Below are 16871 nucleotides of genomic sequence, written 5' to 3'. Positions count from 1 at the left end.
AAGAGTCTAGTGGGGAAGACAGACAAAATGATCTTTGGTAGACCTGGGCTAGGAGGAAGTATGTGAGGGGCTGAAAGAAGAAAAGAGTAGGGTCATCCAATCAATGGGCAGTAAGAGAGAACTGTGTGTGTCTCAAAGTATGTCTTGAGACACATCAGGGGTTCTGAGTCCCCTTAAGTACCCCAAAGTTTCAAAGTGAGATTTTGTTTAAATAAAGGCTTTTGTGGCTAAATAAAGATTTAAAAACCACCAATCTAGTCCAATTTCCTCTTTTAATAAGAATAAAACAGGGCGATGGCTCAGTTGGTTAAGTGTCCAGCTTCGGCTCAGGTCATGATTTCACAGTTCATGAGTTCAAGCCCTGCATTGAATTCTATGTCTGTCTATGCTGACAGCTCAGAGCTTGGAGCCTACTTTGGATTCTGTGCCTCCCTCTCTCTGCCCCTCCCCTGTTCTCTCTCTCTCTCTCAAAAATAAACATTAAAAGAAAAAAAGAATAAAACAGGGTCCAGATGAGGTAAATTACATACTTGAGGCAATAATACCTCAAGTTAGTTGTAGACTGGGATACTTGCTTTGAACTTGAGCTGGAAACTACCCACTGATCTGTATGTCACATCATTCTGGCAGATGAACAAGCACTGGGAGTAGATGCATCCAGAATTCACAGGCACTGGCCAGGCAGGCAGTCTGGCCCTGACTGGATGTTGATGCGCTTTTCTACTTTAGGTCTCAAGCTGGGTCTCTGTGTCAAAATGATGCCTCCAATTCCTCTCTATGGTTGACCAGCTACACCTTCCAGGAGGAACTCACTGGCTCCAGGAGTAGGTCTGCTTCTGGGCCAACTATCTGGTACCCATACTTTATACTACTAATATCCTCAAGCACCATGTAGTTTGGCAAGTTGAGAGCAAGAACTGAGTTTAACCAGTTATCACAGCCTGTTTAATACCTACCCTGAGCTGGCTAGACCCATCTCTCATCTTCCTAACTACCACTAAGCTAATCACTCCTCCCAACCAGGGGTTTAGCAGAATCAGGTTATCAGTAAATTAAAGGACCTATATGGAAAAACCAATATTCCTCTGGTTAACCCCTACTTAACACCTCTCAAGAATGAAATACTGCTTCATAATTTGGAGATTAAACTTTTGTATATATAGAAAGGGGTAGTTTACTTTGGTAAGATGAGCCTGCAGTTTAGGTCTTTAAACTGAGGGAAAACAAATGCTTTGGAATCTGGAAAAAAAAAAAAAATGGGTTTAAATCTTAGTGATACCACTTAGTAGTTGCAATATCCTCGGCATTCTCAAATACTCTGAACCTCAACTTCCTCGACAATAAATAGGGAATACTAATAAAATTACCATCGCAAACGTGAGACTCAAAATGCTCTTTTGAATCACAGTCACTTATCAAATGTACCATATCAATTTTCACATGAGATCATTAAAACCATACAGTTTTAAATTACCTATCCCTATAGCACAAATAATGGAGAAATGGAACCAAGGTGCTCAGTACAGCATGGGCTGAGTTCAGGATAGCGTAGGCAGACCTGGGTTGGAATCTGCACACAGCCCCTGCCACCGTCCCCTCCCTCACAAACTGGAATCCTAGAAAAGTTACTCAACCTCTCTAGCCTCAGTCTCCTCAGGTACAAAGTGCAGCTAATCTAACAGGGCTGCTATTAGTAATGAATGAGATAATGCAAGTAAAGGGTTTTAAACAGGAGCTGGTTTACGGTAAGGACTCAATAAATAGTAAGTTTTTCTATCGGTAGCTCATTTCCTAAACCCTATTTTCTCTACACCTCTCCAAAACTAGAGAAGCACTTAGCAAAGCCTAAATTACTTCAACAAATAATGAAAAGACAAAAGAAGAGGAAAGGAATGATGGTTGCTATTCCAGACCACTTATCATGCTAATGGCATCTGATATTGGAAAACACAGGTACAATATCCTGAAGAACAAAACCACAGCATACGCAAGCTTTCCAAAAAAGTGGCAAAGAGCACCAATTGTGTCTTAGTTAGGCTATCCACTACCCTTTTATAATTTGGGCCCTACAGTAGCTTACCAAGCAGAAAGAGCTACAGGAAGGCAACTCTGATGCCACATGCAAATCACTACTTCTTTGTAAACCCAACCTTTATTTTTTCAGCTCAAGCTCATCTCTATTATAAGGATTTCACTGACTCCTCCTAGCAGACTCAACCACTTGCCCCACTGAATTTTTTACACACTTCCGATAATAACAATTACCTAATGGAGTAGAGCTATTTGCATGCCTCTTCCCTACACTCTAAGTTGGTAAAGATCCCGTCTTACATTGCCAGTGCTTAACACACAGACCTCCATAATTGCAAATTACAAGGATGGATTTCACCTTCTTTTTCACTAACTAAGGCTGCTAAGAGACAGCTGGGTAGACTTTAGTAGAAACTCACATAAACTAAGTCTACCAGACCAGACCCCTGGTTTTTGTTTGTGTGTTTGTTTGTCTGGGAGAAGGGAGCTTGAAGGGATTACTAGCTGTTCCAGCTTCTCAGAGTTATTTTCTCAAACACACAAAAGATAGAACCAGTCCATACAGAATTTCCAGACCACAGATTATATCTTTCTACGTAAATAAAACAAGTAACAGAAGTTTCTGGGATGGGTGCTAGTGGTTACATATAAAGTTGACCTCTAGGCACGACACTCTAATAAGTCTGTAGTATAAGCATATTATACAACTAGAAGCTCTCAAGTTCTTAAAACAATAAGGGAAGAAAAGCGAAGAAGCAAAAATAAAAACTGTCTTACATCAAAACTTTAAGTTCTTTTCCCCTCTGCCAATTCTTTTTTGCTCTTTATCTCAATGAACCCTGATATATGTAATTGAAATCAGGCTCCCTCAAAGGAGGGCTCATGACTAACAAACCATACGTAATAACTTCAATACTGTATTTTTTCCAGGGCACTTTCAACTATATCTCACTGAACCACAGTCAACCGTAATCACAGAAACTTAAAACTGGATGGGGCCTTGGAGGTCATTTCCACAACCACCCCATATCACCAACCAAGTGGTATCCAAACACCTCTAGTGGTTGAGAGGTATAGGTCTAAAATGTTTCCTTAAAAATCTCCCCCTGCTCTAACCACCTGTCAGTTTCTCAGTCTCTTCCTGCCACATTAATAACCCCAATCAAGTAAACCAAATCCACCAAGTCATCCTACCACCAAGCAACAGTCTTAGCTTCTCAAGTACACTTCTACTCCCTTTCTCTGAGCCTCACCCCCAATTGTCCCCAGTCACCCACCTCCAATACACAGCCAGAGCCTCTTAGATTCTGATCCCTCAGAGATCCCACTGGTGGTGGGTGGACCCCTGACAATCAACCCCCTTCCTCCTATCCCTCTGAGTTGTCCATATGCTGTCCTATGCAAGGCTATAAGCAACCCTTGCTATGAATGTACCTTTGGCCTCACAATAATCTCCCTTTCCTTTCTTACCTTCTATTTACTTCTCAGCGCTATCCCTTCATTCCCTTTAAACTCAATGTCTCTTTCCTCCTAGTGATTCAAGGACCACCGGTAATTCAATACATCAGTTGTTAAATATCCATTAGACAGGTAAAGGGGACATACACCCTCAAGGAGCTCACCCTCAAAGAGCTCAGAGGTCTAGAAAGAGCCAGAAATAGAGAATCATTTACCCCATTAGATTCAGCTCCTCTGGGAAGCCTTCCCTAGCTCAAATTGAACTGGCCCCCTCTTCTCAGTGCCACCACTATACCTCTGATGCTACGACTAGTTTTCCTTCTGTGTCTCCCACCACTAGGCTGTGGGCTCTTCTATGGAAGGGCCCCTATGTCTCTAGCACTTAACCCAGGACTCAGCACAAACATATATGTTTGTTAAATGAGTGAAACGATGAATTCCGGTATACAATCATTCATTCTTCCATTAGGTGCACAAAACTTTATGACACATTATGTACCAAGTCCTAGAGTGTAATGATAAATAAAACAGTTCTTACATAAAAATAACTCTCAACACTGTAATACTAGATTAGCACTCTTCCCTGGTGTGCGTCCCCAACCCCCACCCCAAACCAAACCGGTCTTCTCCTACAGCGAAAGTCCGGCCTTCCCACGCAGAAGTCCACGCCCCTCCAACTCAAGCTACCCCTCAGCCCTTCAGTCCTACCCCTACGACCCCCAGTTAATAATCTCAAATCTAACGCCCTCACTTCTTTGGCTTCTCTCCCTGTCCTCAATCTCCACCCTTGAGGTTACTGCAAGTCTTCTATCCCCATGACCGCCTTTCAGTGCCGGAGTGCAGGTTACCTCTGATTTCCCTCTCCGCGCACCCGCCCCCCAGTTGGCTCCTTCCTTCTCAGGGTCCCGCCTCCCCTAGGACCTCACTCCCGATAACCTCTCCTCCCCCTCCCTTCAGGTTTAGGCTGAGCCTCTTCTCTCCTTGACTCTCAACATTTCTTACCTCATCTAGCTCCCGTTCCCCGGCAGCACCTCCTCCAACCTCCACCTCTACCACTGCCGCCATCTTCACAGCTCTCCCCCTCCCTCCGGTCCCCGCGCGAGCCAGCTGCTTCCGCCGCTCAAGTGCTCCTAGCCAATCGGCGGCGCAGGCTCCGGCAGGGGGCGGGGCAATAAGTCAGGCCGAGTCTTGAGCGGTACTAAGAGACTATCTACCTGCTGCTCACTTAAAGGTCAAGGAAGGACGGTTTCCATGCGCTTCTAAGCTTCCTGGGGGAGGATTCTTGGAAAATGAGAAATTTGGCTTGGATTTTTTCAGTGAAAATATTTCACCAATTCTCCCCTTGGGAGCGCCAAAAAGAAGGGTCTCTACATCGTCAACTTTTGCGACGCTCCCTCACTCTAAGCTCCAACGAGAGAAGCCTGGAGGCTAAGGACTACATTTCCCAGAATACATTGACTCTGACCCGGAAGTTTAGGTTCCGCGCTGTGGACAGATTTATAGTGAGTGGAAATTTGCATAAAATATAACTAAAAATATACCTTTAAAATAGATATAAAACATACATAGATGCACACGAATGCATTTTACTGGCTATATCACATGTCTTCTTGCCTCGGTGGGAATCATTTTCCAAAAACAGCGGCTTCTTGCGGCCCCAGGACAAATTCCCGGAATTCCGGAGGCGGAGAGTAGTGCTACGAATCAGAAGTCGGAGGTCAGAGGGCCAAATTGGCGGGAGAAAGGATTTTGTGGTCAGCGATCTGAGGCTGCGATGGCTCTTCCAGGTCCGTTGTTCCGGGTGAGGGGCTTTGAGGGTTGTTGATGGGGGGGGGGGGGGGGGCAGTTGCAGAGAATGGGTAGCGGTCAAGGAATGTACAGAACAGCGCGTTCCGAGAGGGGGAAGTGCCTGCACGGCTTAGTCTCCCGAAGCGGAGAGCTGAGGAGTCTCGCACCTAGTAGGTGCTTTGAGGGGCCAAGCTGAATTAATATTTACTAAGTACCCACCATGTAAAAAGGGTTTTGCGTACATCAGGAAGCCATTGATGATTCCTAATAGAGGAGTAACAACAAGAAACAAATTTAAGAAGATTGATTTGAGAGGGGAGAACAAATCAAGAGACTTGTATATTTAGTTGAACATTTGTTGCGTCTTTACTATGTGGTGGGCTCTAGGGGTATAAAGGTGAATGATTTAAGGCACCACTCATGCCCTGGGGAGCATCCAACGTTCCCGTACTAACCTATTTTGTACTTGCTGCTCCGTTGCCCTGTGGTTGCATTCTAGTTGTTTCACGTGTTTGTTGGAATCTCACCACCTGGTCCAGATCCGTTCCCTGCCCACTGCCCCACAAGCCCATCAAGGGCATCAGAAACAGTCTGACTTCCTGCAAAGATTTCCAGAGAACCAGCCATGGCTAGTTTGTTTTTCTTTTGTTCTCTCCTTCAGGAGTAGCATGAGGATTCTTTCTCTTCTGGAAGCTGACAGGACCAAAAAAGGCAGTGCCAAAGTGGTGACAGAAGAGATCTTAGGAGAAAGTATTTTTGCCTTGTACTTGGGATAGCTGCTGGGCCCACAATGGCTCCTGTAAAGATTAGCCATATCGTATCATTTTCCTCTCAGGTATGTTAAATTAGCAGTTGTGATTTTTTTCTTGGCAACTGAAAGAAGTGACAAAAGTAGGAGACTTGGCTGCACTTTCAGGAAACTCCCAGTTTAATAGAAGAGACATCGTCCCTTCTTTGGGAATCCAAAGTCAAAGGAGGACACACAGCTCTTGCCCTCAGGTTGTTCCCAGAGCAACGCAGGGTGCATAAAAGAAGTGTTCCTGGGAATTGAAGGTAGAGAGGAAACAACTTCAGGATTCCACCCTTAGTTTGAAGGGAACTGGCAAACCCATAGGCCCAAAGTCTGTACCAGGGTTCCTAGAAGGGCAGTTTAGTTACTCTGTCATTGAGAGCACACCGGGACATTCAAGGTCATTCCTGACCTGTGAGGACATCACCCCCACCATCAAAAGTGATCTCAACCTCCTCCCTAAAAGTTCACTTTTGAGAAATTCCAATTATCCAGATTAGATCTAGATGCTGAGGCCTAAGCCCAGGATTTATACCATGTGGTGATTCTTAAGAACTTCCCACCTTTTCCTTTGCTGTCATTTCTATCCATACCTTTTCTCCCCACTCTTCTTCACCTTCTGTTGCCCTAGTCTTTCTCAAAGGATACCATTGGCATTTTGGGTGGGATAAATCTGCATTTATAGCAGTATCATTTACCTGATGAGGTATTTAGCATCCATGGCCTTCAGACCCTAATGACAGTAATGCTCCCTGGTCATGATGACAGTCAAAAACATCCCCACTCATTTCAGAAAGACTCTTAGAGAGCCTTTTGGAACTAATATATCAACTCCTAAGTGAAAGAAAATAAAAATTGCCCGTATCCTTCTTACCTACATAGTCAGCCTAAATGGTTTTCTTCAAAGATTGAGCCTTATAAAATGCTAGAGAATGTTACTTATCATCTAACACTGAGGTTTTCAAACTGTTCTATGGGCACCCACTTCTAATTGAAGTGAGGTGGTGCATGTATGTCTCTAGACCCCCCAACCTGTGTTTTAACCAGAGCTCTGGTTTTTTTTTGCTGAAAATACACACACACACACACACACACACACATTTTAGTGTAAGATTTCAGCTAAAAGGAAGGATTTTATTGCTAAAACAAAAAACAAGATTGAAAACCATGAGTATAGACTCCCTCCCCTTTACTTATGGATGAAAGAATTTAGATCCAGAGAGAAAGTAGTTTGCTCAGGGCCTTGCCACCAAAAAATATCTAACTGTGGGTTAGAACCAAGAATTTCTCTCTCGGTGGGTGCCTGGGTGGCTTAGTCGGTTGTGCATCTGACTTTGGCTCATGTCATGATCTCACAGTTGATGAGTTCGAGTCCCACACTGGGCTTGCTGCTGTCAACACAGAGCCCACTCCAGATCCTCTGTCTCCTCCTTTGCCCTTCCCCTGCTTGTGCTCTTTCTCTCTCTCTCTCTCTCAAAAATAGTTTTTAAAAATTTTTCTCTCTCGGTATTGCTATTGTTGCCTTGGAACAAATCACTTTATTCCTACCCATTAGTTGTAAACTCAGAATAAAAATCCTTGCCTTTCTTTTCTCATAGGGCTACTTTGAAGATAAAAAAATGTCTATGAAAGTACCTTGTAAATGAAGTGAAATAGCATAGTGTGGCAGTTAAAAGCCTGTATTCAGAAAGCTAGATGTTCTGATTTTGGTTGGTTATTTGGCTTTGTGGCCTTGGGTAAGTTTCTGAACCTAAGCTTCAATGTATTGATCTGTTAAGTAAGAAGCAATAATAGCAACTAAACTAAATAGTAAAGTGTTAGGAGGATTAAATGAAGTGGTTTGGTAAATGAAGGAGAGGTAAATGGTCTGTAAATCCCTGGCACATGATAGCTGTACTTTTATGGACTCCCATCTAGTGGTTCTTCTATCATGGTAAAATGCCTGGAAAGGTTTCGGAATGTAGGAATCCCTCATTCATGGGCATCCTTTTTACCTTTCAGTTCAGTGAGGTTCCTGATTACTCCTTCTCTCTCTGACTTAGGATCCCAAGTATCCTGTGGAGAACTTGCTGAATCCAGACTGTCAGAAGGGACCTTGGCTCAGCTGCCCTCAGGACAAGAGTGGGCAGCTGAAAGTGGAACTCCAGCTGGAGAGGGCAGTACCCATTGGCTACATTGATGTAGGTGAGTGAGTTCTCTGAGGTCTAGGAATCTGTGCGGGAGATGCAGGAGTCACATTCCCCTCCAAGTGCTCCATAATGTCTCAACTTGGTCTAGCTGAGCACTTTTCATGGAATAAGCCCTTCCTGGTCTGAAGGTGAGATGTGGCCCAGGTGCCCTTCTCAGGTGTATGGTGTTGGCAAACTCTGAGGTTTCCGTTCACATAGAATGCAATGGGAGGGGCACCTGGCTGGTTTTAGTGGGTAGAGCATGTGACTCTTGATCTTCAGGTTGTAGGTTCGAGCCCCACATTGGGTGGAGAGATTACTTAAAAATAAAATTTGAAAAAAAAAAGTAGTGGGAATGGTATTCCCTGAATTATTTAACGTACGTGGCCTGCTTTGATCTGAATAGTCTGGGTGAAGCCTTAGGATGCTGACATAATTACAAATGCCAACAAATAGAACCTGTAAGCACCTATAAATATCATTGTCAAGAGGATGCTGGGGATGGGCTCTGCAGACTAATCTGGGAAGTCTCCATAGGAATTTGCGGGTTGAGAAGGTTGGCCTTAGCATTCTCTGGAGTAGAGAACTAACAAAGACCATTGGCCTCAGCTCTGTAGGGCTCCCTAGCAGGGGTCTAATAGAGACAGAGATTAGCACTGCCTGCCAGAGCCAGAGGACAGGGAAGCAGCAAGTCTATTGAGTCAGGGAAGGTTTCTAGCTGGGAGGACCACTGTGAACCTTCATACTGTCATTTTGTGGACTGAGGTCTTATCCACTTCAGTTGCCAGTTCACTGTGTTCCTTGACCCTTCTGGGCTTCCAGCCAGCTCTAGAATGGAAGAATGTCCTTTTCCCACCCGATACCTTGTGTGCAATCAGGAGAGCATCTGTCTTCCCATTACCCTTAAATCCTTCTCTCAACCTTTTGTCCTCAGGTAACTGTGGCTGTGCTTTCCTGCAAATTGATGTGGGCCGTTCTTCTTGGTCCCTGGACAGACCTTTTGTCACCTTGCTCCCTGCAACCATGCTTATGTCCCTGGCTGATTCAAAGCAGGGGAAAAACCGCTCAGGGGTCCGCATGTTTAAAGATGGTAAGGAAGGCAAAAACAGAAATGGGAAATGGACAGCGAGAGAGACTATAAGAAAGAGATGCAGTCATGCTAAGCTAGACAACCCACTAGAGAGGGCCATGGAGCTGTTAGGTGGAATGGTGGGAGGGGCCTGTGAAGGGGCTTGGTCGTATCTGTGGGGGAAGGGGTAGGTGGTGAGTGAACAACTACTGGTATGTTTGTGTGAGTTCTCTGTGATGACAGTATATGGGAACCGAGAACATTTATGCACTATGATTTATATTTACACATGATTCGGTGGAGCCTGATGTAGAGCCCGTATTTGTGAGTAGTGTTTTTATTTGTATAAATGTACATTGGTGTGAGTACAGTAGTCGCCCTTTATCCACGGTTTCACTTTCCATGGTTTCAGTTACCTACAGTCCACCACAGCCCAAAGGCAGATGATATTCCTTCTAACATATTATTAGAAGGTCAATAGTAGTAGCCTCCCTGTGTCACAACGCCTATGTCATTCACCTCACTTCATCTCATCACGTAGGCATTTTATCATCTCACGTCACCCCAAGAAGAAAGGTGAGCAGAGTACAGTAAGATATTTTGAGAGAGAGCGAGAGAGAGAGACCACATTCACGTAACTTTTATTATAGCTGTTGTTATAATTGCTCTGTTTTATTATTGTTATTAATCTCTTCCTGTGCCTAACTCATAAATTAAGCTTTATCATAGGTGTGCACGTATAGGAAAAAACATAGTATATACGAGGTTCGGTGCTATCTGTGGTTTCGGGCATCCACTGGGGGCTTTGAACATATCCCCCCAGATGAGGAGGGACAACTGTGTAAGTGTTAGTGTAGAATAAATGTTTATATAAGTGATGGAAGGCTACAGGATGGATATAGTTAGATAGTATATAGTGCTTCCTGAGTTCCAATCCATGCAAATTTCTGTGTTCACTAGGCACTGCAGAACAGACATAAGATCTGATTCCTGGACTTTGGGGACTTACAGTCAAATAAGGATTTGTCTGTGTTGGAGCTGAGGTGTTTGTAATGTTGTGAAGGAACCATGATATGGGAGGGGCATACGAGGTACAGGGGATGAGGTGCTACCACAGAGTGCTGGGAAGTAAAGGTGAGAAGGGTTTGCAGTATTGCCATGTCACACAGTGACTATGGAGGCCATGGAGTGTTGTGAGGGAGGTGGAGGTCTCATGGTCCAGGAAGAGCAGATGTAGCTCATCTGATCCACTGGGCGAGTGGTCACCTCAGACCCCAACACTACAGGTACCTCCTGTTTAAAATGAGACATTGGGGGCACTTGGGTGGCTCAGTCAGTTAAGTGTCTGACTCAGTCTCAGCTCAGGTCATGATCTTACAGTTTGTGAGTTCAGGTTCTGCATTGGATTCTGCACTGACAGTGTGGAGCCTGCTTGGGATTCTGTCTCTCTCCCTCTTTCTCAGTCCCTCCCTCACTTGTGCGCTCTCTCTCTCTGTCAAAATAAATAAATAAACTGGGGCGCCTGGATGGCTCAGTCAGTTAAGCGTCCAACTTTGACTCAGGTCATGATCTCATAGCTTGTGGGTTCAAGCCTCACATCAGGCTCTGTGCTGACAGCTCAGAGCCTAGAGCCTGCTTCAGATTCTGTGTCTTTCTCTCTGCCCCTCCCCGGGTCATGCTCTGTCTCTCTCTCTCTCCTTCAAAAATAAATAAACGTTAAAAAATAAAATAAAGTTTAAAAAAAAACTTTCATAAGTAAATTGACACATTGGCAAGGTTCCTAGAGAGGTATAGAATGAGGATGTGCTGGGAACAGTGTGGAACCATGACAGAGGAGCGATGGTGGGAAGGCAAGGCACCAGGTCTGAGTGCACCTTAACTGGCCTGCTTAGCACTGCCAAACCCTGAGCACCAAAGCCTAAGGGGACAGTTACTGATGGCCTCCATTCCTTTTGTTGGAGTTTAATCTGTATAGTCCCTGTCTTTCGTCTCTTCAGTATTGACCTTCTCTTTCTTTGTCCCTCCCATTCACACATTTCCTCTGCCTCTCATTTTCTTTCTTTTTGCCTTCAGAAGATTTCCTGGCTGCGGCCTCAGGTGAGCCCTGGGATCGACTTCGCCTGACCTGCTCCCAACCCTTCACACGTCAGCAGTCTTTTGGTCTGGCCTTCCTCCGGGTGTGTTCCTCCCTGGACTCCTCAGATGACCCTGTGGGGGATCTCTCTGCTCCTGGGAGCACTAGGCTAAGCCAGGTATGTACAATGGTGGAACAAGGACTTCATATTTTCCTACTTTTCTCAGTTTCAGGTTAGAAGACTGGGGCTTGATTGAGGGATAAACACAGAAACCCACCTTCCCCCCCACCACACACACACACACACACACACACACACACACACACACACACATTCAAGTAAAAACAGAAATGGGCTTGCTTCCTTTCCTTACAGCTAAGAGTGAATGCCTCTCCATCCCTTTTGCCCTTGGGAGATTCAAGGCAGTGAACCTTCAGTGCAGTGTACACAAAGCTGTAGGGCCATTGGTTCTTTAGCAAGAATGAAATTTCTTTTTGGATTCAGACTTAATCCACTTTACGTTTAGGTTCCCATGGGCTACAGCTTTCATCAGACTTTTCCTTCTAGCACCTGAAAGTCCCAGGGCTCACTTACTATCTCTCTGTCATTGTTGTTGCCTGACCCACCTGCCAGGAAAGCCAGTTATAATGTTAGATATGTGTTCTGCAATTTCATTTGTTTTCCTGCTTTCTCTCCCTGTACAACACACACATGCTGCTAAGAGAAGATGGATAGGTATCTGGTCAGTTTGCCTCCCCTCTTCTCAGCCAGTTTTCTAGTTATTTTTTATTCCTCAGCCTATTCTGAGTCCTCCTGCTTTCTTGTCACTGTGTCTTCATTTATCTTTCCAGTACCCTCTACCATAATTCACTCACAAACAAATACAAAGATGGAATCACACAAAGTAAGAGTTGTACAATTCTAGAGGTCAAAAATACTTAGAGATTATCAAGCCCCAGCCACCTCATTTTATGTGTCAGCTAGGGACACTTGCATATTCAGATTCACACGGTGAACCAGAGCAGAAGACGGACTAGAAATCAGGTCATCTGTCATTATACCACAGTGCTTCCTATGCACGTAATACACCTCTAGAAACTCCAAACATCTGGGGCACCTAGTGGCTCAGTCGTTTAGGTGTCTAACTCCTGGTTTCGGCTCAGGTCGTGATCTCATGGTTTGTGGGATTGAGCCCCACGTTGGGCTCTGTGCTGTTGGCTGAGAGCCTGCTTGGGATTCTCTGTCTCCCTCTCTCTCTCTCTCTCTTTCTCTCAAAATAAATAAATAACTGTAAAAAAAATGAAGTTCCAAACATCTGACATAACCAAAAGAAGTTCAGTTCCAGGAGTGAACATTACAAGTGTCACTCTTGTTGAGGTTACTGAGAAAAACAGACCGAGCATCAGAAGACAAAATGGAGGAGGAAGAGGAGATGCTTCTGTAGTACAGCCTCGGGAGAGACCCAGAGAACGGAGACCAAGTAAAGCCTGGTCTGAGATTTACTCCTCCTTCATGGGAAGGGCTAAAAAATGCAGCAGGACCAGTGGAAGCCACTCCATGTTCTCTGCCAGGTTCCAGTATTGTGGTGCCAGGGGGCTGACACGAATGGAGCTACAGCCCTGTGGGCCTGGCCTCAATAAAATGGAAGCTTTGTGAGGTTAGGGACCTGTTTGTCTTGTTCCATACTGAGTCCTGGCAGCTGGAACAGTGCCTAGAACAAAGTAGGCTTTTAGAATAACTTACCTTTCAGGGGCAAGTTGTAGATAGGATCACCACCATAAAGTTTACCATCCAAACTGAGACATTTGGAGAGGAAAAAGAGTGCTATTAATTACATGGAGACAACAGTATTGTCCCAGGCAAACCAGGACATATGGTCTCCCTAATTATAGGCTAAATAAGGGCTTCTTTTGGCCATCTAAATTACTCTGCACCTTTAAGACCAAGGAGGGAGTCAGCAACTCCAGAGCCATAATGTTAGAAGGACCTTGAACATCAACAGCAGAGTGAAACGTATTGCACATACCTCAGTGAAACCACAGGGAAAAAAATTCTAAAATGTGTCTACAAGAGAGGGTTGATGCATGGAAACAGATTGATGGCACTCAATTTTATAATTTAAAATGTCTAGGGGCGCCTGGGTGGCACAGTCGGTTAAGCGTCCGACTTCAGCCAGGTCACGATCTCGCGGTCTGGGAGTTCGAGCCCCGCGTCAGGCTCTGGGCTGATGGCTCAGAGCCTGGAGCCTGTTTCCGATTCTGTGTCTCCCTCTCTATCTGCCCCTCCCCCGTTCATGCTCTGTCTCTCTCTGTCCCAAAAATAAATAAACGTTGAAAAAAAAAATTTTTTTTTTTTTAAAAATGTCTAAAATTTAAGGTGTATTGTTCTAATGGTATATTATAGTGAAAGCAAAACATACGGGCTTTTAACCCCGTGACATAGGGTCTTTTATGGCACTGGTTTTCCAGTTAGGAAACCGAAGCACAAAGAACTTTAGTGAGATGTTCCAGGTCACACTGCTAAATAAGTCTTAGAGTGGATTTGAATCCAGGCCACCTGACTCCATGTAACCTGTGCTTGGAAGCTCAATTCCTAATGATTAATCTCACTTAGAGTTAAATCAACCATAAATTCTCCACACCCATCTAGTTACCCTTTGTAGTGGTATTTGTTCTAAAGTATATGAGACAAGGTAAAGAAAAAATAGAAACCCAGGAAAATTAAAATATTTCTAAATTAATGCTGCATCCAAGATGAGATTGTAATGGCAATTAAAAAATATTAAACGGTAGGGGCACCTGGGTGGCTCAGTCGGTTGAGCATCCGACTTCGGCTCAGGTCATAATCTTGCAGCTCTTGAGTCCAAGCCCCACATCGGGCTCTGTGCTGACAGCTCAGAACCTGCATTCTGCTTCAGATTCTGTCTTCCTCTCTCTTTGCCTCTCCCCTACTCATGCTCTGTCTCTGTCTCTCTCTCTCTCTCTCTCTCTGTCAAAATAAATAAACATTAAATAAAAAATTTTTAAAAAATATTAAACGGTAAATGTGATTACATACATACGTAAACAAGCTGTGAATGTGAGTAAAAATACTACTTCTCATGTTTGCAGAATGAGGCCAAAATCATGCTTTACAAGAAAGATGTTTACCTTTAAAAGAATCTCTGAGGGGCACCTGGGTAGCTCAGTCGGTTGGGCGTCCGACTTCGGCTCAGGTCATGATCTCGCAGTCTGTGAGTTCGAGCCCTGCATCGGGCTCTGGGCTGACAGCTTAGAGCCTGGAGCCTGTTTCGGATTCTGTGTCTCCCTCTCTCTCTGACCCTCCCCTGCTCATGCTGTGTCTCTCTGTCTCAAAAATAAATAAATGTTAAAAAAAAAATTTTTTTTTTTAAATAAAAGAATCTCTGATAGGGGCGCCTGGGTTGCTCAGTTGGTTAAACAATTGACTTCTGCTCAGGTCATGATCTCATGGTTTGTGAGTTCAAGCCCCGCGTCAGGCTCTGTGATGACAGCTCAGATCCTGGAGCGTGCTTCAGATTCTGTGTCTCCCCCTCTCTCTGCCCATCCCCTGTTCATGCTGTCTCTATCAAAAATAAATACATATTTTAAAAATAAAAGAATCTCCAATAGAAGAATCAACTGTAAATTAAAGACAAAGTTTTTTCATTTTTTTAAATTCAAGGGAAAAAGGAAATTTGGAAAAATAAAAAAGGAAATAGGTGCAGGTGAATTGACAGATAAATTGAATAGACAAAATAGAAACCGTAGCACATACCACATAAATAAAATCTAGGTAGAAATGATCTCTTGCATGATTATCGCATGTAGAAATTTTTGGAGTTAGAAGTAGAGAGGTTTATAAAATGCCTGTGATAGTTACATGGAGAGGCTAATGGTAGAAAAGAGACTTGAGGTATCCATACATACATACACACATACACATCTCTTTCTATAAATGGCTAGAAATGGTGGCTTAAATTGGTAGGTTTTTAGTTGTAGGTGAACAAAATTTTCACAAAATAAATCATACTGGAAATTAAATAATATTATTATTTAGAAGATAAAAATGATAAAAATGTCCCCAAAGAGTTCAGAATAGAACTATTCTTAACTATGGAGAAATATATGGGTATGCTTTGTTTCTTTCATGTAGGTGTATAAAGAGATAAGTGATTGGAGTTTTGTACCTACATGAGTGAATTTTATATATGTACAGATTTAAACTACAGCATATATGCTTTCAAAAGTTCGCACATGATTATTAGTCCCATGACCCCGTTTTTCCCAACAGCATATATTTGATTCTGGGGACTTTCAGGATCATGACAAAACCCTTAGCATTGAGGAACTAACTATACAACATTACTGAATCTCGTATCTTAGAGCTGGAAGAGAGTGTGCACACAAGCAAAGGTACTGTGTAAAGTTATAGAAAACATGCTTAGTCATTAAGCTGAAGTCCTCAGGTTTGGGAATAGCCCTGGTACAGGTGGCAGCGTCCCCTGGTGGTGAATGTCTGTAGTTCATATTGCTCCATTTTCTTCTCAGGGTTCTGATGCTCAGGAGTCTGGTCCAAGCCCCTGGCTGGCTAATCCTTCCATTCGGAGGACGTTCTTCCCAGATCCCCAAACGTATGTAGCTACCAGAACGGAGGTCCTTGTCCACTTCTCAGTTCTTTCTCCCAAAAAGAGAAAGGCTACCAAGTCACTCACAGGCACACAAGCCCTGCCTGGTTTCCCCCCACTTAATCACAACCTCGGGACCTAACCCTATCTGTATATCAAACTGGCTTTCTTGGTTAGAGGTCACTGAGTTAGGTAAGAGGAATGAGTGAAACCGTTTCTGAGTGAAACCGAGTGCTCTCTGTTTCCCTGCAGGAGCACCAAGGAAATTTCACAGCTTAGGAATATCCTAAAGCAGCTGCAGCCAGGGGCTTTGGGACGTTCAGCCTGCATGGTACTTTCAGCTGCCCGCAGGGTGCCCCCCGTGAGTATGGCAAGCACAAAAAACATCCAGGCAGAACCAGGTCCCAGTCATCCAGCCAGCACAGGTGAGTCCCCATGACCTACCTTTGGCTCCTTGCTCTCCCTGGCACCATCCTTCCTCCCTGAATCCACTGCTGCTATAGAAGGGTGGCTTACAAATGGGACTTCCTGTGGGAGAAAAGACCATTGTCAGTGTCTTGTTACCAGAGGAGAAATCAAATACTATATAGTAATTGAAATCAGGAATCCTTATTTCTTCAGGCCTCAATTCCCCCATATTCACAATGAAGGAATTAAACCAAATAGTATTTCGGCCTTTTGCAGTATTAATGTTTTATGATCACTTCAGAAAGACAGTTAAGTCAGGGTGATGGTGTATGGAGCTTGTTGGGGAAATAAAGTAGGGGAATAGCATGGTTTTATCACAGAGGAAGAAAAGATTCAGCATTTTGGAGCTCCTACTTAGCTCTAGACATTGCTAACACACTTCTACTAACTTAACTATTTA

The 16871-nt window shown here is 44.0% G+C and overlaps 2 protein-coding genes across 6 annotated transcripts in view; one reads left to right on the top strand and one right to left on the bottom strand.

Annotated features, from left to right (window-relative positions):
• RNF121 (ring finger protein 121) overlaps positions 1-4593 on the bottom strand; it is a 91390-nt gene extending 86797 nt beyond the window's left edge. For 2 of the 3 annotated variants that reach the window (XM_040489201.1, XM_040489200.1), the window contains exon 1: positions 4492-4593. In XM_040489201.1, coding sequence (XP_040345135.1) covers positions 4492-4554 — 63 coding nt within the window. In that variant the 5' untranslated portion in view covers positions 4555-4593. The remainder of the gene's footprint in view (positions 1-4491) is intronic. The other variant, XM_040489199.1, reaches the window with a different exon arrangement.
• A 190-nt stretch (positions 4594-4783) lies between these two features.
• The window catches only part of XNDC1N (XRCC1 N-terminal domain containing 1, N-terminal like), a 38525-nt gene continuing 26437 nt past the window's right edge, over positions 4784-16871 (top strand). The window contains exons 1-8 of one of the 3 annotated variants that reach the window (XM_040489195.1): positions 4784-4991; positions 5132-5276; positions 5939-6112; positions 8110-8251; positions 9170-9325; positions 11378-11556; positions 15927-16009; positions 16256-16428. In XM_040489195.1, coding sequence (XP_040345129.1) covers positions 6068-6112; positions 8110-8251; positions 9170-9325; positions 11378-11556; positions 15927-16009; positions 16256-16428 — 778 coding nt within the window. In that variant the 5' untranslated portion in view covers positions 4784-4991; positions 5132-5276; positions 5939-6067. The other 2 variants (XM_040489197.1, XM_040489196.1) reach the window with 2 other exon arrangements.

Source organism: Herpailurus yagouaroundi, unplaced genomic scaffold (assembly GCF_014898765.1).
Source record: "Herpailurus yagouaroundi ecotype Mexico unplaced genomic scaffold, PumYag 180, whole genome shotgun sequence".
Taxonomy (NCBI): domain Eukaryota; kingdom Metazoa; phylum Chordata; class Mammalia; order Carnivora; family Felidae; genus Herpailurus; species Herpailurus yagouaroundi.
The sequence above is the reverse complement of the archived record's forward strand: the minus strand, read 5'-3'. Positions and strand labels throughout refer to the sequence as shown.